General features: G+C 36.7%; 1 protein-coding gene across 4 annotated transcripts in view; it reads left to right on the plus strand.

Moving 5' to 3' along the window:
- The window catches only part of LOC149532115 (bifunctional protein FolD 2-like), a 35,256-nt gene extending 15,052 nt beyond the window's left edge, over positions 1-20,204 (plus strand). For all 4 annotated transcript variants that reach the window (XM_089811500.1, XM_089811501.1, XM_089811502.1 and 1 more), the window contains 4 exons: positions 14,121-14,440; positions 18,864-19,100; positions 19,287-19,454; positions 19,540-20,204. In XM_089811500.1, coding sequence (XP_089667626.1) covers positions 14,121-14,440; positions 18,864-19,100; positions 19,287-19,454; positions 19,540-19,710 — 896 coding nt within the window. In that variant the 3' untranslated portion in view covers positions 19,711-20,204. The remainder of the gene's footprint in view (positions 1-14,120; positions 14,441-18,863; positions 19,101-19,286; positions 19,455-19,539) is intronic.
- Positions 20,205-24,889: the final 4,685 nt, after the last annotated feature.

Here is a 24,889-nt window from a genome sequence, read left to right on the forward strand (position 1 = left end):
GTAACCCTAAGCCAATATTACATGACTTATGTCGGCTTAACAAGTTAACCTTAGACATACTTGACGAGTCAACCTTGGGAAATTCTTGACGAGTCAACTCAAAAATGCTTGATGAGTTAACCAGTTCTTTTCTTTTTGGACCGTTGGCCTGAACCCCACGCCTTATGAAAAGTGTATTGTACTTGCCTGATTAGTCACCACAAATCAATCATCTCCCACTTGGGGATTGATCAGGCTCCACACGGAACCATCTCCCACTTCTAGATTTGTCCTGTAGCCACACCACTACCCTTGAAGCTCCCATTGGATTGATGCACCCTGGACTTTGTTGTTCTTTTATTATGTTTAGTCTAGAAGACCAATCGAAGCTTAGAAGACCAATCGAAGCTAAAGAGGAGTTTAGCTTCTCCGTTGGCACCACTTTGTAAGCATATTTGCTTGATTGTCATCTATATGGATCTTTTCCAGCTTTAATTGCTCATCATCCAAAATTGACCAAAAGAAATGGTACCACAACTATATGTGTTATGTCTTTGAATGTAAAGCAAAATTCTTAGCAATATGAATGACACTTTGGTTGTCTGTATACAAATAATTTCTAGTTTGTTAGTGTCCCAACTCTTCCATGAAAGATTGTAGCCATATCATCACCTTGGCTACATCTGTAGTAGCAACATACTCTACCTCTATTGTGGATAAAACATATAACTTCTGTAATCGAGAAATCCAACACACTACTCTCCCACCAACAGTAAATACATATCATGTAGTACTCCGCTTGGTATCTAGATCTCTTGCCAAATCTGAGCCAACATAGCCTTGTAAATTAGTAGTAGATCCCCCAAAATGTAAACATTTGTTAGATGTAGCTATTAGAGTGGGGTTGCCATTGCACCAAAAAACAGATTTGTCAATGCCCAATACAACCACTCAACTTATAGTACACAGGATGCGGTTAAGCCCTTGTCACAAATCCCGAGGGGAGCATTGAACAAATTTTTAATGATCTCCCTCTTAGCGTTACTCGAGGGTTTGAGGATTCAAACTTGTGACCAAGCTCTGATACCACTTGTTAGAGTGGGGTTGCCTTTGCACCAAAAGACCAATCTGTCAATGCCCGATACAACCATTCAACTTATAGTACACAGGAGGCGGTTAAGCCCTTGTCACGAATCGTGAGGGGAGCGTTGAACAAATTTCTAATAGTACCTCTCAAGTATCTAAGAATCCATTTGACTATATTCCAATGCTCAATTCTAGGATGATTCATATACCTTCTAACGAATCCCACAACATGTGCAATATTTGGTCTAGTGCATACCGTGGCATATATTAAACTACCTAGTACTGAAGCATAAGGTACCTTAGACATTTTATCTTCTGCTTCTTGTGTCTTGAGACAAATCTCCGTAGTCAATTTCAAATGACTATGCAAAGGTGTGCTCACAGCTTTTGCATTCTCCGTATAAAATCTCTGTAACACCTTTTCAACATAATCAACCTAAGATAGAGTCAATTTCTTGTTCATTCTATCCAAGGATTTGTTTTGCCGCCCCAAATCCTTAATTGCAAAAAAAATTACTAACTGTTATTTCAACCGCTTAATATGATCCATGCTAGACCCTGTGACAAGCATATCATCAACATATAAACATAAAATAATGTAGCTATCATCATCCAACCTCTTAAAAGAAACACAATGGTTTGAATACCATTGATTGTATCCATGCTCAGTTATAAAACTATCAATTTTAATACACCACTCCCAAGGTGTTTACTTTAAGCCATATAAACGCTTCTTCAATCTGCACATTAAATTCTCCTTACCCTTGACCTCAAATCCCCGTGGCTGTTCCATATATTTCTCCTTCCAAACCACAATAGAGAAAAACTGTTTTAACTTCAAGTTGTTCTAGATGCAAACCTTAAGTAGCCACAATACAAATAGAAGTCATTTAACAACTAGAGAAATGACATCAAAATCAATGCCCTTTTTCTGTTCAAATCCTTTTACAACTAACTCAACTTTAAATCTTTTCTTATCTCCATCCTCTTCTTTCAGCCTATAAACCTATTTAATTTGTAAAGCCCTTTTACCTACACAACTTATTTAATGCCCAAGTCTGATTTTTCAGCAAGGAGTTCATTTCTTCTATCATTACACCCACCTGCATAGCTTCATCATATCCTTTTGGCTTATCAATGTTTTCTAATAAAATAGAATACAAAGAGGGAGAAAATATTTCAGGAGGTCTACTTAGCTTTGTTGACCGTCTAACATTAACTAGAGTTTGTGGTATTTGTTGTTGCAGATCATGAGGGACTATTGGAATAGCATCTTTTGGAGTATCATCTAGCACTACATAATCATTTTCTTTCTTCTCATGCTTTTGCAACAAATCTTTAGACAATACTTCTCATTGAATATGACATCTCTGCTTCTTACAATTTTATGATTTTCAAAATCCTAAAATGTATCCAGTTTCATCAATGCCATATCCAACAAATATACATTTATTTGACTTAGATTCTAGCTTAGTTCTATTTTCAGAATCTATATGTGCAAAAGCTTCACAACTGAAGGTTCTAAGAAAAGAATAACTCACCTTCTTACCTCTCCATGCTTCCTCTAGAATACCACAACCCAAAGGAGTAGAGGGACCTCTATTAATTAAGTAAACAACAATATTTACAACCTCTGCCCACATGTTTAAGGGCATTCCAACATGTAACTGCATAGTCCTTGCATGCTCCATTATCGTCCCATTTATGTGTTCAACTACTCCATTTTCTTTTGGAGTCCTTGGTACAATTTTTTGCTTACGAATACCATCAGTGGAACAATAATCTTCAAAATATTTTCTTGAATACTTACCACTATTATCAGATTTGAAACATTTTAGTCTTTTACCAGTCTCATTCTCAATCAAAGTTTTTCATTTAAAAAAAAGTTTCAAATACATTAGATTTATATCTAAGAAAATAAATCCATACTTTTCTAGTTGCATCATCGATGAATGTAACATAATATAGGGAGCCACCAAGGGAAGATACCTGAGCCAGTCCCCATACATCTGTATGCACAATTTCTAATATCTCACTTTTCTTTTCCTTCCCACTCTTCAAAAAATCAAACTCTCTTTTGCTTTCTATACACACAACTTTCATAGGAATCAATATTGACACATTTTAGACTAGATAAAACTTTCTTTGAATGAAGCAATTTCATACCTTTTTTCACTCGTGCCTATGTCTGTTGCGCCATAATGCTATTTCAGAATCTACAAAAACTATTTAATGTTCTTCTTGCTTAACTATAGTAACTGTTCCTGAATATTGATTTTTCTCTGAGTATAAGGAACAATATGACCTATACAAAGATATAAGGTGCCTACTTTCACACTTTTTGCTACTACGAAGGAACCTTTTGAAATCTTTCAACTTTTATTATTAAAAGTAATTGTGCAACCTTCAACACCTATTTGCTCTGTTGAGATTAAATTCCTACTCAACCTTGGAACATTCCTTACCTCTTGTAGTAGCCAATGATTCCCATTCTGCAACTTAATCTTAATTCTTCCCTTTCCAACAATCTGATAGGGTCCATCATCTCCCAAATAGACTAGCCCAAAATCCCCTCAGACATAATCAATAAAATAACTTCTAGGGGGTGTAGCATGAAATGAAGCCCTTGAATCTAAAATCCATGAATCTTTTGCATTTTCTAGTGAAAGCAACAAATTATCCTCTTCAGAATTATTACTTACAACATTTGCCTCTTTATTGCCTTCGTGTTTATCTCCTTCATTAGTCTTCCGAGACCAACAATCTTTGTTCTTATGACATGGTTTCCTACAGTTCCAGCAATCTCTTGGTCCTTTGGATTGAGACCTCTTTCCCTTTGATTTTTCTCTTGATTTCCCAAGATTTCTAGAATTATTTCCTCTTTGTCATTCTGCCTCTATTTTTGGCATTGAAAACACTACTTGATGTAGATTCACTTGAGCTTTTCCTACAAATTTCCTCCCTCAAGATGTTACATCCCAAATTTTGCCCTAATTTTTAATTTGATCATAACTATTGGTTTAATGAATTATTTCTTTTCCTGATCATGTGAAACGAGTTAGTTAATTATATACGTTGTATCAATTGTTAACAAATTATTTCTCTTCTTGATCATGTGAAATGAGTTAGTTAATTATATACATTGTACCAACCGATAACGAGTTATTTCTTTCATGATCATGTGAAATGAGTTAGTTATTATAGACGTCGATGAAATAACTAGTAATCTATAACTGTCATTAGATGATTAACAATTGTTTGATTTGAATTAGCGATCAATATATTTTGAATTAATGTGTTGGCGAGAATGTTTTGCTTGGGTGATTGCAGGAGAAGACTGAAGAGAGGGGAAGCATTGCTAAACAGGATCATTGGAATGGGATGGTCATTTGGTCTAGTCATCAGGATCGATAGGTATAACCTAAGACTTCCTTGGAAAGGATATGAAGACTTGACCACAGGTTACATTATGGACCACATGAGCTATTAGGAAAACAATATAATAAAAACATTAAATAATCTAAATTAAAATATAATTCTCACCTTCAGAGATTTATTATTGAATTTTCTTATTTTATCATTATTACAAACACTTGAATACGAACACATATAGATAAAAATGAAATGGCACCAATAAATTATAATAATATAATCTAATGAAGTCACCTCATCAATATACATACGTGAATGTATATAAGAGCATATAATAATAATAAAATATAAATTTAAACTTTTCAACTCCTTATTTCTTTTCCCTTTTTATTTCTCTCCTTTTAAAATCAAATTTATGATGTATTCGAAGAGTCTTTTTGGTAACCGATGGTAGCGGAGTAGTCACGACTAACCATTAAAAGAATACCATGAATCGATTTGGGAACAACTTCTTTTCCTTCTGCATTTTTTTCTCAATCTCCCTTTCCCATCTGCTCTGTTTTCTTTTCAAGCCGAGTGAGAACAATCTCAGAAATATATAACCATTCAGAAGTTCTTAATTCCGAATTATTCCTTTCTCCCTTCAAATCTATCAATGATAGGAGTTTAGAGAAAAGAGATACACAACAGGTGACCAAGAACTCCGGCCGTGGAAGGAAGAAAGCCGATACTGTTTGCAGGTCACGTGCCTTTCCTTGCTAAGTCCAAACCGACTTTGGTTGGCTTTCTTTATTTTCTCTTTTTGAATATCATACCAAGAAATCAGTGTTTTGTTTGAAAACGTTTACCTTTGAATATTTTGTTGCTGCTGTATAATATAAACAGCAGACTGAATGGAAAGTGTATTTTGATGCATAACTTCCAACCTATCATCCATAGTCGGAATTTCATGCAGACCGATACCTTGCTAGTACATTGGGACCCCTTTCTGAATTCCATCGTTTAACCATGGGATTGTTGCAATTTTGAACTCAATGATTGAAAACTTAATTGAATTTACATGAATTAATGTGAATGCAAGTGTTATCATTCCGAATATTTGCAACATCGAGGAATTCATTGGCAAAGAAGCCATGAATGGTGAAGAGGTGTAAAATAAATAGAATGATTATAATCTTTCAAAGGATTCACTGGCAAAGGAGCCATGAATAGTGAAGAGGTGGAGATAACCTGCAAGAACCAAGAATGAGATCAAATATAAATAACTATATAAAGAAAACACATAATAGCTCATGCATGTCCTGATAGTGAAATCTGTTATCAAGTCGAGTGGTGGAGATCGGGTTTATGAACCCAAATGAAAATCCTTAGCCAAGGTAGTTATAGGCATATGTGCCAATCATGAGTTTTTTTTGTTTGTCCATTGTTGTCAATTATATAGGTATAACTGATGACTTAAACCACTGGGTAGCTCGGATGGCTGGACTTAAGAACATCTCAAGCCCGATCCCGAGGTAGGGAGGGTTGTTCTATTATGTTAGAATGTGTGGGGATAAGTATGGTCCGAGGTTGGGAGGCTAAGCCTATGTCAATGTTTCTCCTCTCACTAATGTCGAGGCTTGAACAACATGATAAAGGGATTCCTCCATTATTTCTGTATGTTTTCTTTTGCACTTTTACCTTTAAATTCATAGAAGATTAAATGGATAGTTTAGTTTTCTAATAGCATAAATTGAATGAATATATTAGTTGATATAGAAGATAGTTGTTACTTTATTTTCAGCTGAACATGTTATCAGTTAGCAATGGTTAAAATGTTATCAATGTATTCATTTATTATTTCGTTATATCAGCTGAATATGATTTGCAGTTAGAATAGAAAACAATTACTTTGTCATAGTTAAATTTAGTTAATGGAAGTCATTGTCATGTGAAATGGAATCAGTTACTTATCAGATAATTAGGTGTTTTAAGTTGGTTATGGAAATTCGTTTGTTACACAGGATACCACCACAATATTATTAAATTTTAGGGTATTTGAACAAGAAATAGAGCTACTAACAACCATTACCAAGCCATTCAAACTATTAGGCAAAGAACATAGAGTTAAGAGAGCCCTAAATTCTTCATCAAAATTGACATTTACAGAAGATAATTGACTAGTAACTCTATTAAACTCATTTAAATGCTCAACAATATGTAGGATTTGAGTAAATATGCAAATTAAATCCACGAAGCCCAAGAACACTTGCATGTACAAAACCTGTCACGGAGAAGAAAAAGACAAGAAGAGTAAAGGGTTTGATCTGAAAAACATGCAAATTGTATATTCAGAATAAGAAGAGATTATTCAAGAGATTAATTAATTACAAAGAGATCAATCCTTATAAAAGGAGATCAAAACTCAAAAAGGGTAACCTAATAAGTTACAAAGGGTAACCTAAAGGTGAAAGCTATTTAATAATTAATAATTATTAAATAGAGAAAGCTAAAAAATGCATAAAGCGAAATCTTAAGAAGGGAGAAAAGGTAATTTAATAAATGAAATTAAATTAGCCTTCTTCTCTAACACCTCCTTAAGATGAGCAACAATGTAGAAAGCAAACTTGGGTCCCGACAACAAGGCCTAATGAGGTACCCAATCACAACAAAATCTCTATAAAACGGAGAAATAGAGAAAACCTAGTGAGAAAAACTCTACTCCAAATAAAGATAGTAGAAAATCTAGTGAAGGACTGAAGAAGCCTCCAATTAGAGGAATGTTCCAGAAAATAGGAACAAAGAGTGATCATGAAGGACTTAGGAAACCACTGAAGTATGAAGAAGCCGCAAACTCTATCAAAAGGAAACTGCTAATCTGAAGAACCCCCTTTGAAATAGAACGAAAAGAAGAGTGCCTATATGGTAGATGATCCATCTCACCGAAATGCATAGGTATCTAGCCACTGCAATCGCCTAGTACATAGGATCAAATACTGAATACATAGCTCACTCTAACGAACCAAGGAAGCATTAGGAACAACAAAAGAACCCCTTTTAATGTAGACAAGGGTGAGGTGACAGGGAGCTGAGAAAGTGGGCCAAAAATCTCCTACAAAACATAAAGAACCAGGCACATTGAGAGTGAGGGTACAGACACCTATAAAGGCACGTGTCACTAACACATCATGGGGCTAATGTCGTGGAAGGGACACTCACTTGACAAAGAAAGAGGGCACTAAATGGCAATCAACTATCCCCCTATGACACTTTATAATATAGTGCTAGTACAATAAATCACAATGATGAAAAGGATCCTGAAAAGCAAGGAGTGGCACTTTATCTCAATACATTTGCATAAAAATGTTTACAAATGATATCAACAATGATCAGAATGGGAAAAAAGCTGATACAATAGATAGTACAGCCCAAAAGAAGAGATCCCATTCTAAGAAAACGATCCCCAGACCTGAAATAGCCAGATATCCATCATAGAGAAAAAAAGCCAAAAACATGATAGAAAGAGCATGGAGCAGAATTTGGAAGAAATTACAGTATTTCTAAAAAGTAGAGAGAACCAGATTTTCAAAAATATAATGTTTTGGAAAAACGGATGTGGGACGCTCAAGATATGCCCTCCAGAGTGAAAAATTGACATCCGGCTTTGACTGCCAAAATAGGCAACCAAAATACATCAAAACCAAAAAACACCTGCACCAATATCTCCATCTCGGAACTAGCTTTCCGACGCATTTTTTTGGATCAAAAAAATACGTTCGTATGCTCAAGCTATGAAGAAAAAACCAATAGGGCCCCTGAAAAATCACAAAAAATTATTATTTTTAAAATAAAAATAATAATAATTAAAAGAAAAAATCCTGCACCGTTGGTAGAGTGGCAGCCAGGAAGTTGAGCGGCCGCAGGGTGGAGCCGCTAGGCGGGCTGCTAAGCGGTAACTGTAGTGGTGACCACAGCGGTTAGTTAACCACGGTGGGTAAAAACTTGCTTTTAAAAAAAAAAAAATTCAATTTTGATGAATTTCTCACCTCGGAATGCGTGCAGAGGCCATATGGCCCTACCAGGCAAATTTTTTTTGCCTCCTGAATCAACGTTGTCCATATCGGACAAACTTTATATGGAAATGGAGGTTTGGACACCTTCTGGATCCATCTGTGACATCCGTTTAGCCTCAAAATACTTCGAAAATCACTGACCCCCTTGTTTTCTTAGGAAATACCCGAAAAACACTAGATCTGATCCGCCAAACCCTTGTTCTCCCTTTTTCTCCAAATACCAAACAAGCTACACTAAATCTGGCTCTGATACCATCTAGGATTTGAGAAAATATGCAAATCAAATCCACGAAGCCCAAGAATACCTGCATGTACAAAACCTGTCATGGAGAAGAAAAAGACAAGAAGAGGCAAGGGTTTGATCTGAAAAATATGCAAATTGTATATTTAGAATAAGAAGAAATTATTTAAGAGATTAATTAATTACAAAGAGATCAATCCTTATAAAAGGAGATCGAAACCCAAAAAGGGAAACCTAAAGGTGAGGGCTATTTAATAATTATTAAATAATTATTAAATAGAGAAAGCTAAAAAATGCATAAAGCGAAATCTTAAGAAGGGACAAAAGGTAATTTAATAAATGAAATTAAATTAGCCTTTTTCTCTAACACAATAGACCCACCTTCTACCATCTTCATATTAAATAAAAGCTTCATGAGAAATACCTTATTTGAATTGGAAGGCTTTTCTTACAACTTTGTCAGGGTTTCCATCAACTCTCTCTTCACTTTTGTAATATTAAATACCATCGATTGTGCTAGGCATAAATGAATACTTCCAAGTGTCTTTGTGTCCAAAATATTCCAATCCTCATTGGACATATTTGAGTCTTTCTTGGATTTTCCTCCTAATGGCTGCCATAAATCCTTCTGGTAAAGATAGTCCTCCATTTGCATTTTCTATAACTAAAAGTTCTCCCCTTTAAACTTTTCAACCTTCAAATTACCCTCATTTGTCATTACTCCCACTCAATTGTGAGACTCCCATGCAATTGTGAGACTCCCACCCAACTGTAAGAACTTCTTGCAGAGGATAACTGAAAACAACTTGGCTTTGATACCACTTGTTAGGATTATTTAGACAAAATAACAATTACATGCAAATATAACCAATAACTCAAAGGAATAAAGCACACATAAATGGAACAGAAGACAGATTTTTTCATGGTTCATCCAATCCTGGGCTACATCCACCAAACAGAGTCCAATATTATTATCTAGTAACTTCAACCTGTTGCAATCTGCAATCTCCCTTACAACACAATACTGCTGCAAGAAGCTATATACTCTCTTTAGAAAATCCTAACCCTAAGCCAATATTACATGACTTCTGTCGGCTCAACAAGCTAACCTTAAACATACTCGACGATTCAACTTTGAGAAATGCTTGACAATTCAACTCGAAGATGTTTGACGAGTTAACCAATTTTTGTTTTTTAGGCCATTGCCTCAAACTCCACACCTTATGAAAAGTGTACAATAGTTGCCTAATTAGTCACCAGAAATAAACAAAATATTCCATGAGTTAGGAACTCATGAACACTTGAGATTATTGTGCTTCCTCTTCAACCACCTCTCTTTCTTATCCACTCATTGTTTCTTTTTCTTTACCTTTAATGAAAATTCCATCTGTTCCTTTCTCCTTCTTTCTTCTCTTTCTTCCTCTTATGAAATTCATCTTATTGTAATATGATCCTAGCGAAGCTCATCTTCCCATTCTACTTCATCCTCTTCATACATATAGACTGTAAATGGTTTTCCATTTGCATAAAAGAATTGCACAATCACTGCATCAATTGCTTCTTGGCCTTGCACCTCAGATAAGGCTTCCAATGGGGTTTGAGCTGCCAATGTGTGGTCTCTTGTGAGGATGTTGTCTTGCTGCATCTCTATAAGATACATCTACTTTTGTCTCATATTATGATTATGAGTTGTAGCACTTGCCCCTGTTACTGAAACATGAGAGGAGCTCATATTAAGACTTTCCACAAGCCCTTTCTTGATCTCTCACAACATCTTATCGTTCTACCTCATTCGGACAAGGACCAACACCTATTTTAGTTATCTGAAGGAAATGAGTCTTCACCCTTTTGTAAGTTCCTTGCCATGCCATTGGACAAAACTTGCATTTGATTGTGGCTGTTCTACCTGTACCATTTTTCCTTGAAACATGGTCACAATGGGTACAAAGCTTGCTTTCCCCCACCTGACATTCAACATGAAATAATAAAAAAATATCAGAGCCGTTTGACAATTTAAAACCATAGTTTCAGGCTCAGCCTTTTCATTTTCATCATTTTTTAATTTTAGCAGTCTAACTCTAAGCTAGGAAAAAATAATACAAACATCCCTGTCATGGTAGACATGTATGCAAATTTGTAAAACAGATAAGAGGAAATTTATCTACCTTAGTTGCAACTGTCCTGGTAGACATTATGCAGATTTAAAAATTTGAATGCATAGACAAGGCACATGAACTGTTTCAGTTTGACAAGGCACATGAGTACTTCAGTTTGCAGTTTGCACAAAATGGATTTGTTCGAACAATCAGCACTCATGGCATTCAAGAAGACCACATTTTTCTGAGGCATCTGGTTAAACATTTCACATGCCGTGTAAATGCCTCCACATTTTGCATACATGCCTGCTAGTGCAGTTGCTGTGAATTGTTTCAGTTTGCACAAAAGGATTTGTTAAAAAAATTAGAAGTACATGACATTTAATGAGACCATATTTATGAGGCATTTGGTTAAATGGTTCACATGCCTTCAGCCAATCTGAAGACCAAGTGAGCAACAAATTAGGATATCCACTTCAAGTGCCTACCTTAAGAGAGCAATCTCTAGGGGGAGGCCTAGCCAACATTTAAACAGAAACCCCAAAAGAACAAGACCACACATTCCAAACAGCACCATCTTGGAAACTAGCCCTAGAATCAACTGAGGGGTTGAGAATGAAGACGACTTCCCACTAGAACCAACCAGAATTGAATCAAAAGAGGTAAAAGCCTCATTCTGAGAAACACCCACACCAAGGGGGATTCCACCAACATGCCCAACCCATTGGAGTCTGCCCCAATAGCAATTGGAGTGGGCCCAACATCTATCTCAATTTTGACATCTCTAGCCTCAGCACCTGCCCAAGGGGCCATCAGAAACACTACCATTACCAGCAACATGGGAGCTTGCCCTAGTGGAAGAATCTCATTTCAGCTCACCAGTGCGATAAGATTCAATGATGGCATCACCACTATCAATAGGGGGAGTCGCCACGCTATCCAACACACCTCTGCCCCCCTGAAACAACATTTAAGTTGGGAGAAGGAGGGGTAGAGAAGAAACCTTCCTCAAACCACAGATAAGGGGAGTGGCTGCAGCAGAAGGCTCCACAAACAGAAGCTCTGTCCCATGACATGCCATAACATCCTCAGCATCACACAAAACCATCAGTTCAGGATTGTAATCCTCAATAATGCTTTGCTTATCATCAGAGACATCGTTTTCTACATCCAAGAGAGCAAAAGTGCAAGCCTGTAGCAAGATATCTAGGAGTATCTCATCCTCCTCATCTTTAAGCAACCCACCATCATGCTCCTTATTTAGCTCCCTGCTCAACCTCCATGCCCAGAAGGCCCTCCTCCATGGATGGCAGTTTGGGTTTTTACTATTTCATTTGCCCTAGCTCTCAAATACGTCTCCACCCCTCTTAATTATGCTATTGTTGAACTAAGTCCCATTCAAATAAAGATAAAAAAGAAAGTCAACTCACAACTCAAATGACTCAAAAACCTTGGTTTATATAGGCAATTAGAGAAAATAATTCATGACTCAATGCCAAGAAGGATGACATTTATAATGTGTTTTATAGTTTATGGTCTCTTTTCATCATTCCTAGAGAGCACAAAGCATTCTACTCTTTGGCACCAATGAAAAGTGTCCATTAACAATCACTGTGGCCCCAAATCACAAAACATGTACACCTATACCTTGAGAATATTCTAACAGCCTCCTTTATTTGCCACAATTCGTGCAATGTATTTCTCTTATCCTCCAATCAAAAGAAAGTGGTGTTCCTTACACACATGCCCCATTTTGTCTTAGCAAAATAGGGCACCCCTCTTTTGCTCAAATAGCTTCCTTTGTAAATTTAGGACTTTTGGGGATTGAATGTGTTATTACCCTGATATGTTGGTCATGCTCCTTTTCCTCACATTCCAAATCCTTTTCCTAGAGCCCATTATTCCTTATTAGTCCTTAAGAATCCCCTTTCATTTTGCTTATATGCTATTCTTGTATTATTTTGAGGGTCTGTCCCAACATATTTCTCCTAGTCGTGGTCTTCTTTTTGTCTCTTAGTTCCGTCATTGATATTTCTCTGTTAGAGAACTCATTTCAGTTTCTCTGTTTTCCTTCTACAAATCCTCTACCTCCTTATCTAATTCTCTATGTGATCTCAAATCTTTGATTTCTTTGTGGGTACATGAAATTGTGCTGTCTCTGGCATTGCAAGATGGCCACAGAGTTAAGGCCAGTGACATGATTATGACAAGGGAGTTCATGGATGTATAGATTTCTTGGACACTCCCAAATTTTGATTGTGGTAAGTAAGCATTGCTTGATCACAATTCAGGATATAATATTTTTAACTAGATATGCATATGTAACCATATGCCAGCTGCTGTGGATACTTCTGTTAACTGGTTACAAATTTTATTAGAGAGAACAATGATCAGATTGTTGTTGTTGATGTATTGGCAACCTTTCATGTGGCTACTCTTTCAATCAACTTATCAATGGAATGAACATGACTGCAAATGATTTTGAGAGGTAATCAACAAAGGTTATGAATCATGATGTTTCGGTAAGATTGTATCAATAATTTCATGCAGTTTCATCTTGTTCTATATTTCAGACTTGCTGATGATGTAGTGTACTTTATATAAAATCCAGCTTCTAAGAGTACAAGATTTTCTAGAAACTTTAAGTAATCCGTTTTGTCTTGGTGCCAAAATATCAGGAATAAATGCACAGACCCTTAGGTGCAATGGAGAAGAGTTGTCTCCATGAAGAAAAGATTAAAAAAGATTGTTATCAGTTTTGTGATTTTGCATTAACTTTTCTAATTTTTTGGATAATGTGCTGTGAAAATATGGTCAACTGATTGGAGTTGTGAGTCAATAATTTACCAGATAACCTGCAATAACTTGAATGTTGATGACCGGATCATTGAGTAGAACTTATCATCCTAACCAAATATTTGATTTTTTTGATATTCAGGTTAGGAGTACTACCTTTAACAAAGGCACTGATATTTTCAGCTTCTGAAATTTTATCTTTGAATATTATATTAGAACCTTTACTGGTTAGTTATACCATTCTTCAGTTTGAAATCTGTTTCTCAACAACTATCTCAGTCTGTTGCCTTGACAAAATGGTAAATGGATTGATTCACCTGCCCTTTGTATTATGTTATCTCAGTCTTTTAAGTTTGGTAAATTGATTGTCTCACCTATGCTTCATATCACGTTGTTAATAACCAATTCTTTTTTGGAATTTTTGTTTTGTTCCGTTGCCTTCAGCATTTTGTATGGTATTGTTAATGGAAGTTTTTGGACATGTTTTGGAATTTTCAGTATCTGTGGAGTCAATAGCAACAGTGATTGATGGAAAAGTGGCTGCACAAGAAATAATAGGTGAAGTCGCAGCTGAAGTATCCAGAATGAGATACACACTTGGCAAGGTCCCAGGTTTAGCTGTAGTCCTAGTTGGAGCAAGAAGAGATTCAGAGATCTATGTTCGCTGCAAGAAACAAGCTTGTGAAGAGACAGGAATCATATCACTAGGTAGAGACTTTCCTGAAAATTCCAGTGAAGATGAGGTACTGAGAGCTGTTAAGAGTTTTAATAATGATCCATCTGTCCATGGTGTTTTGGTTCAACTTCCTTTGCCACAGGTAGTTTAATAGAGCTTATAAATTGGTTTACTAAATTGATAGTTAAAGATGAATTTATTCACTTCTTGTTGATTATGTGCATGATCCATTTAGTACAATTTCTTATTGTCTATTTGCCCCACATAGGATTCTATAAAAGCATAAGTCCAATATTGATGATGATTCATTTGTACACTATTTACTTTTGTAGCAATTCTACTTTGAATTCAATATAGCATAAACATAATACAAACGACATTCAATTTGAGTTAATTTACGAGCGGTTGCACCTTGGTGCACAATAGATACGCCAAATAGGTCTGGTAGGTCAAATAGAGAAAAAAATGGGCTATTTATTGCATACACTTGTACAATACATGGGGTTAAAGGGGGGAGAGAGAGAGAGGCCAGGGGAGGGGGGGTTGATAAGGAGATAGGAGGTATAAAGATAGAGAGGGAGACAGAGATAGAGATGGAGATATAGAAGGGTGTGAGAGAAGGGAGGGAAAGACATCAATATATAGAAACGGAGAGAGAAGGATAAAGATATAGCTGTAGAGAGATAAAGAGATAATGAGATGGAGATAATAGGAGATATGCAAGAAGAAATATGGACAAATAGAGATAGAGAAGGAAAGAAGTATAGATATAGAGGAGGCCTAATAGATATAGATATCCAGTTCATGGACGTTTCCCACCCTACGTTTTGAAGTATAGTTTCGTTTTGGTTGTTGAGTAGTCATCTAGAAGTTTTTTTTTTTTTTTTTTTGGGGGGGGGGGGATAACGTAGAATAACAAAACAATGATGTAATTAGAGATAGTTAATAGTGGGTATGGGTAGTTAGGTAGCAAGGGGATGTTTCGGTTGGTCTCCCTAACCAATCGAGCACTTATTTAAGAACATTTGAGCATGAATGATGTACTTGTTGTTTTGGGTTTTAAATAAAGAATGCTATTTTCCCTTGCACATAATTGGTATGATTGTCATTGGTAATCATTGCACATGTTGATAGTGGTAATATTGAATTCATGTTCTGGTATACTGCACTATAACCATTCTATAGAGGGGAAGAGATGGACGGGTAGATAGAGGGATACATGATTATAAATAGAGAGGGAGAGAAGATAGAGGTAAAGATCTAGATAAAGGGAGAGGAAGAGGGAGAGAAATAAATAGATATAGGGAGAGATAAAGATAGAGGGAGAGTTAGGAAGACAAGGTGGAAAAGTAAAAATGAAGAGATAGAGAGACATAGAGGAAGAGGAAAAAGGATAGATAGACAAAGATATAGATGACAGATAGAGTGATATAAAGATAGAGATATAAGGAGATAAAAGAGAGGGGGCAGGGGAATCAAAGTAGAGAGACATGTAAAGAAACAAACAAATAGAAAGTAGAGATAGATAAATATAGACGGGGAGATAAGTAACAGAGAGAGGAAGAGAGAGAGGAGGGGGTGAGGGAGATGACAGTTCAAAATATAATTATTGTACATCCTTTTTTGTTTACAGAACTCTGCAAAGTGTTGCATGATTCCATGTTCTCTGATATTGATATCAATGTCAACTGTGAACCAAAGTTATTTAGTTATATTTGGAGTTCTGATCTACATTATTAAGATAATAATATTAATGTCCAACAAAAGACCACCAAAAGGTCTATGGGACTGGAGGATTACAACAAGAGAGCTGACAACAACAGGGGCACCAAACGGTGTCCGATACAAGCGTAGAACAAAAATAAGAAGAAAAGATACTCATCTTCAATCTTCCCTTGAACCATCTTGTCAAAAGTAGCTAAAGGCGTAGTATCTGTGTTATTGCAAAAGGAGGCCCATGACTTAACTTTCTATTCAGTTTCAGAGATAAGAGAAGAATGCTTTGATGCTATAACTGATTGTTCCTCTTTGATGGTATTAAGCCCATCAAGTTGCGCGATAATGGAATTGATATTGGTTTGTAGACTTGCAGTCTTGGAGGTGAAAGTATTAGAAAAGCCTTGAATCAAAGACGAGTTGGAGCTTGTGGTAGTCTTGAGTTCTGAGATAGTATCAGTCAAAGAGACAATTTTCTGTTTTAACTGCAGGTTATCCATCTCCAGCTTGGAAATCCTATCACAAAGCTGCTAATAAGTCAAATGTTTACTGACCTTGTGATGAGCAAGAGTCCCCAACGTCAGACATAGTTGAAACCCAGCAGAGAACACCAACAAGTAGCAACCAGTATGAAGCAGAGCTCACGTGTCAAACACAAAGAAACAAAGAAAACACCAACTCAAAAACCCGCAAACACATTGTTGTATGAAGAAGCAATCATGATAGGAATCACAGTATGAAGAAGCAATCACGGCAAGAAACACAATAACCACCAGTAAGCAACAATATCGTTGTTGGAAGGAGTAGGAGCAATCACAGCCAGTCGCAATCACAGCAATAACAACCTCGACCAGTAGCCAATCACACACTGTCATAAGAAGAAGCAATCACGGCAGGAATCCCCAGTAATCACTAGTAACGTTGTTGAAAGGAGGAGGAGCAATCACAGCCAGTCGCAATCACAGCAGTAACAACCTCGACTAGTAGCCAATCCGCAACCTGTAGCAACCACAATAATAAAAAGCCCGAGGTCGTCACACCCAACCTCGACTAGGAGCAATCCGCCACTAGTAACAATAATCATCGTGGGAATGAGAGACAGGACGTGGGAATGCGAGACAAAAGCCAGAAACCCTCGGATCCGAAGCAAGGAAAGGTAAGGTAAAACACGGTGATGGTAACCCACAACACGCAACCAGTGAGAAGAGCCACGAGCAAGGAAACAAACGATGACAGCCAATGCACAGACACCTGAATCATAGTGCACAAAAGCCATGGAAGACCGTGGGGAAGGTGATGAATAGGTGCGGAAGGAAGGAAGTCGCGTCGGAGGGAGAACATCATTTCAAATTTTTTGAAATCATTTGAAGGAAGTCGCATAAATGATTTCAGATAATTCAAATGATTGGAAATCATTTGAATTAAGAGCCTTAATAAATTAAAATTAGTTTCCTTCTGAAAATTGAAACTATCCAGTAAAAGAGGTTTGAAGCCATGTATAGAAATTAAATATGCAGGGCCAAAAACTGGGATACAAATGCAGGATGCAAAGCAACCAGAGGTAAGTGGGGTTCCTTCATTGATTTACATGAGGCTGCAGGGTCAGTTGCATGTCATGTCCCTTTTGGCTCCATTTACTTGGCATACTGTCTCTGTCAGTCTTTTCTTTTACTTTTCATCTCGGTGTGCATATTTTTGTAACTTGTTTCTCTTGCTGGCATCAAAATACTGGCCTCAAAAAATGAGTTACAACTTAAAATGATCAAAACATAGATAATTTCATATGCATAAATAACATAGCTTGCTAGATTTCAACCAGCAGTAGTGTTTAATAATTTTATTCTTTCAACTCTGTCTTTCTCTAAACTGCTTTTCAATATAATTAAGAGTTTTAATTTATATCTTTTATTGTTCACAATGATCTAGGTTTTATAATGTTTCCCAAATTAGAATCTGTGGTAACCTGAAACTAATGACAGTGTGTTCGAAGCCTATTACAATCTCTCTCTCAGGAGCACAGGCTAGGTACTTCAGCAAACGGGAAGGAAGAGATTTCATTAGAAACACCAATCTAATCTTATTCCATAAAAATAATAAAAAATCCAATCAAAGACCAGAAAAATGTAGCATAAATCAGATTGAAAGGCAAATAGCAGAGATGGCCATGCCATCAAAAACAGCATAACACATTTCTCCCTAACAATTGATTACTCTAGCTGTTCATGTGAGAAAGGTGAATGAGGTTGCTGCCAAGCAGAAGACAGCAAAGGCGGGCTCTGCTGTCCATTAGAAATTGGAAAATGAAGTTGATTTGACATATGTCAATCATGTTGTCTGTCAACAGAGAATAAAATGAATTGGCGAAAAGGTTCCAATGGCTGTAGACAGTGCAATCGTCTTGCATTGTCTATCTGTCAGTGTGGACCTTTGATTTTGAAGGCTACAGTGTGTCGGCGTACTTCTATATAATTATAGCACATGCATTATGAGACACCTGAACTATCTATCAATTTGGTACTTGCATTGCATAGAACAGATTTTGTAAAACTTGCTTCAGTCATTTGCTTTAATATTTTTTCCTGTGAAATCAGATGGTCCTCCTGGCCATGTCTTATGATTGTCCAAATATTTTCTGTAAACATATAAATTTATCCCCAAAGATGACAAAAAAGAAATTACTTGGATTGCCTAAGCATCTTAATTGATGTGGGAAAATGGGAAGAACAGAAAAGGTGGATGTACAGTTGCAAAGTTTTTTGTTTTGTCAATTTAATGATTTATTACCATTTTCTCATCCTTTATATTTGTCTGTTATCACGAATTTACTCATGTTGTGGGATAGTGAACAGCATATCAATGAGGAGAAGATTTTGAATGCTGTTAGCATAGAGAAGGATGTTGACGGGTTCCATCCTCTAAATATTGGATGCCTAGCAATGCAAGGGAGAGAGCCTCTATTTGTACCCTGCACACCAAAAGGATGCATAGAGTTGCTGCTTCGATCCAGAATAGATATGATGGGAAAAAGAGCAGTTGTAATAGGCTGTTCCAATATCGTTGGAATGCCTGCTGCTATTCTTTTGCAGGTGTGTTTTTTGTGAAATCAATTCCCTTCGACATCATGATATTGATACAACTTTACAATCCTTTGTCTTTCTAACAATTCTTATTTTGATTAATTTTTTATGAACCTTTATTGTGGCTTTCTTTATCATTATGTGGAATAACTTCACAGGGAGAATCCTCATTGTCGATTGTTTTTATTTTGGCAGAGGCACAATGCAACTGTTACTATTGTTCATTCTTACACCAAGAATCCTGAAGATATTATACGCAAAGCAGATATTGTTATTTCTGCAGCAGGTGTGCCAAATTTGGTTCGTGGTAGTTGGCTGAAACCTGGTGCGGTGGTAATTGATGTTGGCATAAATGTAATGGAGGTATGGCAAGTGTCGACCATCTATTTTCTACCATCAATTTATTTTCAAAAGATGTTTTTGATAAAGGAAGTTAACATTTTTCCAGGATTGTAATGATGAGAGAAGATACCGATTAGTTGGTGATGTTTGCTACAAAGAGGCTTCAAGAATAGCTTCAGCAATAACTCCTGTACCTGGTGGTGTTGGTCCAATGACTATTGCCATGCTTATGTCTAATACTCTGGAGGCAGCAAAACGAACATTTGGTCTGATTTGAAAATTTATCATTTGGTCAACCATTTGAAATGAATGGACTTCAGATTTTATATGATCACAACTCTTAAAACATTTAGTACATTATTGAAGTTGTCACTGTTTTCATTCTTGTCTTCAATGTCCTCCAGGTCATGAAGTGTGTTTGTTTAGGAAGTGGCATCCTTGAGATCATTGTTGATGTAACAGTAATTCCCATTCTCCTCTATCTGATCCATACATCATAAGCATAAGAATGAGACTAAATATTCTTTTGAGTTCCAATTTTTAAATAAGGTGGAAATGAAGGTGCGGGAGCTTGTGGAGAGAAGTTTTTGAAGGAGTGGCAAGTTACAAAGGAAATGATCTTTCCCATCATTTCAATTGCTGTCATGAATTTTTAACATTATGCACCTAATTGGACTTCTAAGCTAGTCGAATAGCCAACTTCAGTATGGAATGTTTAGCACTATTGATTTTGTTTTTATTGTGAGAATGATGGAAATTTGATTTTGATCAGTCAAACTTTAGTTTATGTGATATGTGTAAGTGCAAGCTAATGGGTTCAATTTTAGTGACGGCTTGAAAAACCCCCAATATGAATGGGTACCCAACTGGGGTTGGGCTCTCTAACTTCAATTTTTATCCATATGAAATGGTTACTTATTTTGATTTTTAAAACAGGTACATGTTTTAAAGTGTAGTGGGTGACAATATCAATTTACAATATATTTGTGGTCCTTCAAAAATGGGCACACATTTCATAAAATTTAAATTTTGAAACCTACAGTTTATTATTTGTTCTAAGCTGGAAAAATTCAACCCGCAACCTTGGATTTGCACGTACAACTCCATTAATACAAGAGTATTTTTTATTTGGTCTGATTTGAAATTTTTTCATTTGGTCAACCATTTGAAATGAATGGACTTCAGATTTGTTACGATGACAACGCTTAATAACATTTAGTACATTATTGAAGTTGTCACTGTTTTCATTCTTGTCTTCAATGTCCTCCAGGTCATGAAGTGTTTGTTTAGGAAGTGGCATCCTTGAGTTAATTGTCGATGTAACAATAATTCCCATTCTCCTCTATCTGATCCATACATCATAAGCATAAGAATGAGACTAAATATTCTTATGAGCATCAATTTTTTAAATAAGGTGGAAATGAAGGTGCGGGAGCTTGTGGAGAGAAGTTTTTGAAGGAGTGGCAGGTTACAAAGGAAATGATCTTTGTCATCATTTCAATTGCTGTCACAGATTTTTAACATTATGCACCCAATCGGACTTCTAAGCTAGTCGAATAGCCAACTTCAGTATGGAATGTTTAGCACTATTGATTTTGTTTTTATTGTGAGAATGATGGAAATTTGATTTTGATCAGTCAAACTTTAGTTTATGTGATATATGTGTAAGTGCAAGCTAATGGATTCAGTTTTAGTGACGGCTTGAAAAACCCCCAATATGAATGGGTACCGAACTAGGGTTGGGATCTCTAACTTCAATTTTTATCCATATGAAATGCTTACTCATTTTGATTTTTAAAACAGGTACATGCTTTAAAGTGTAGTGGATAACAATATAAATTTACAATATATTTCTGGTCGTTTTAAAAATGGGCACACATTTCATAAAATTTAAATTTTGAAACCTACAGTTTTGTTTTTTTGTTCTAAGCTGGAAAAATTCAACCCTCAACCTTGGATTTGCAAGTACAACGCCATTAATACAAGACTAATTTTTATTAGCTAAAAGCAGATATGGGGCTGCACTAGTTTGTATTAAAATTAAAAGTTATATCTCCTTACATTTAGACATGTCTTTCACAAGATTAAAGAGCATCAATGCAGTAGCAAACTGCAGCCAACTGTTACTAGAGAATTTGCTACCCCATCCAGCATCCTAGCACAAAAAGGAGCATCATACACAAAACTATACCAGATACTGACAGCCCCTGAGCTCCCGAGGACAGAATGGAGCTGACCACCATATACAAAGCAAAAAAATGGATATTTTCTAACTTGAAACCCTACACTTACCAGAACGAACCCCAAGATCAAATGCTGGGAAGCCCATGTTTCCCAGCAGCCAGCAGGGGTTCGGAAATGCATTCTAGGCCATAATTGACATGTTATCCAGAGTCACTGCATCATCCAAATCCTTCTACACACTGCCCGACTCACCCTTTTCTTCCACAATGTCCACATCAAACTCAGTCTCCTCCAACCTAAAGCTCTTAAAGCCCTCTTCCTTGAGATACTTTTGTAGCAAGCCATTTGTCCCTCCCAGAACAATCACTGTCATTATCTATGACACATTCTTTCCACAACACACTTCCTCTGTGAAAGATAGAAGGGTCTGGGGAATGGAATAGTGGAAACTTGGTAACCTCCTTCCCATGTCATTGAAGGACATAGCAATCCTTCGGCAAAGGAACCCCATGCTTTGGGTCCACATTCTCTAGAATGATGTCCAATCCATCCAAGAAATTGTTGCAATTCAACATCTTGCACATAGTCTTTGTTGTCGCCTATATTTCACTCACATTTCGCGATGTGGCAAGAAACATCGCTGAGAAATTAATATTCACCCTATGGTGATGAATTGCCCAAAAGAACTCATCTCCAAGCACCATGTTGATAGCGTGAACGCTTAAACTGTGGTTTGTTTTGAATATCCTCCTCAGCCTTTTGTAAGTAACTGCTGTTAAGAGCCACATTAGTTTCTTCTTACACACCGAATGCAATGGAGTATCCGTAGTTGTTGCTTTTTGTACAGTACCAGACCATCAAACTAGTGATTCATCGATATGTTGTCAAGAGCTCAGGGAAGTGATATAAATATTCTTAGACATGAATAACCCCATTTGCAATCAATAATTGACTATCTGCAACATCACATATGTTGGTGAACAGTTTTTCCCTTTTGGATATGAAATATCTAACTGGACTCTGTTTTATTAACAGGAAAAACAAATCACAAACAATTGAGTCCCTTGTCCTTGGGAACTCTCTGTGTTTGAAGGCACAGCTCCCTTCTAGAATGATATGGCAAGCAATCTTTATTTTGAAAGAATGATTTTAAACATGCTCTTTTAACTAGAAAGAACTTAAGGCTTTTCGAAACACTCTCATAAACATGTAAGAATGTGCAAAATGAATTGATTGTCTTTAAATAAGCCACACAACTTACTGTCAAGAACACTTATACAAAAGAGATCAGGCTATAACTGAACATAAAAATGAACATATACCATTTGCCATTCAACAACAAAAATAGATTGTCATAGCACGGGATTCCATTCCATACAAAATCAAAATCCCAAACCACTGATAACCATAAGATCACAGATGGATAACAATCTAAAATGAGAAACCAACTGATTTGTCACATTTATCATTAAACTTCAAACGGCATAGCAAAAATGATATCACCGAAAATAGTTTCAGAGGTAACTATAGAACAAGTATTCATAGAGCCGACCCTCTCAAAATCATAAAAGCATAGTAATATTGCCATGCAGGGCTTCCAGATTCAGTTTTTAAAACTAACTCCCACCGGAGTTTATAAACCTACAAGTTTAAACATAGTTTTTAAAACTTCTAACAAAAAAGTAAAGCATGCTATGGGCTATCAACCCCTAAGTCCTATCTATTTTGCAGCTGGGACAGATGGACCGACATTTTGATCATGGGCCACAGGAAGTCTTCCACCAGCTTCTTTCCACTCTTTGTGTGCTGCCATAAACCCGATCAGTTCTTTCTGCTGGGTTACACCCAAATGTCCCAGCCTCAGTTTCCATATATTCACCACTCTGTGGATATGGTCCATCTTTCTTTCTTGTGCTTTTAGGTGATCTCCGCAGATAATCATTATGGAATGAGTCTGTGCAACAGTAGTGAAATCCTTTACTGAAACGTCCTTAATCTCCTTCATAATCTTCATTTTATCCTGAGAGGCAGTCACTACTTCTTGGGTTCCTCAATCTGGCTGATCTTCGTTTTCCATAATTATGATATCAGTACATTTAATATCACTATTTAGGATTTCTTTGAGACATTTCATCTCTTTCAAAAGCTCGGAGCATTCCTCTAGGCTTTGATCGATCATTGCGTTCCTCCACTCTAGGTTAGCGTTGGCCATGGATAGGAAATCAACACCTACACCAGCATTAGGCTTTTCCACCAGAAACTTGGCTATGCCGTAAGTCTGAACTTCATTGATTTATATGATATATTCTTCCCTCTTCACTCTCTCTGCTTCCCACACATTGAGCTCTGATTCCAATTGGGCCATTACATTGTCTGCTCGCTTTTTGGTCTCGATGAAGTTATAAATGTAATTAACTCCATGAGACTTCACTGAATCTACCCAACTGTTGCATACTTGAGCAACCGACCTGTCTCTTTTCATCTGGTCCAAGAATTTCTGATTTGCAGGGGATGTAAAATCAACTAGAGGGGTGGCATCTGTCAATGCTAGGGCATCAGAATTCTGGAGAACATGAATGTAATTAGCCATCAACTTCAGGGACTATTTCAATTCTCTCTTTTCCTTCCACTCCTTCAAAATCCTTCTTGCAATCTTTTGACTACTTGTATTCCAAATCTTCATGTCTGTAGCTGTGGTAACAAATCCAAGATCGGTCCTCTCAACGATGTAATCTTGCGGCATGACCTCATCATGGTTTTTGTCACCAATGGGTTTGTAAACATCAGCAACCCAATGCCCTATTTTCTTATCCTATTCTTAGCTACCTTTGACTTTAGACTTTTTGCTCTTGGGTGTTTTACCTAAACACTTGCTTACCATATCTTGAACTGGGATGGTCACCGAAACTATGCTTCTCTTTTTATTAGCAGAGAAATTGAACCAATTAGGTGCAGAGGAACTACCTTTGGGCTGAAGTGTCTGAAAGTCTGATGGGTTACTAATAGCTAACAAACTCAAAAGTGTTAGCACCATCAATTGCCTATTAGTTCCCTTGGTCCATGGCTTCTGGAATGCTTTCAGCTATGGACTCTACTACTGGTTCACCTTTGTCCTGCTCTATATCCAAGTCAATCATGATGAGTTTCTGTGCCTTCTTTCTCTGGTTGCGTGAATGGGTAACCCTGGGTGAAGGTTGAACTTGAACTAACTTTTGAGCAGCGGATTCAGCTTTGGGTTCAGGTTCCTGCTTACCTACAGGAGGACATGTGAC

Source organism: Cupressus sempervirens, chromosome 11 (genome assembly GCF_028749045.1).
Source record: "Cupressus sempervirens isolate cs-2001-9-10 chromosome 11, ASM2874904v1, whole genome shotgun sequence".
In the NCBI taxonomy this organism is placed as follows: Eukaryota; Viridiplantae; Streptophyta; class Pinopsida; order Cupressales; family Cupressaceae; genus Cupressus; species Cupressus sempervirens.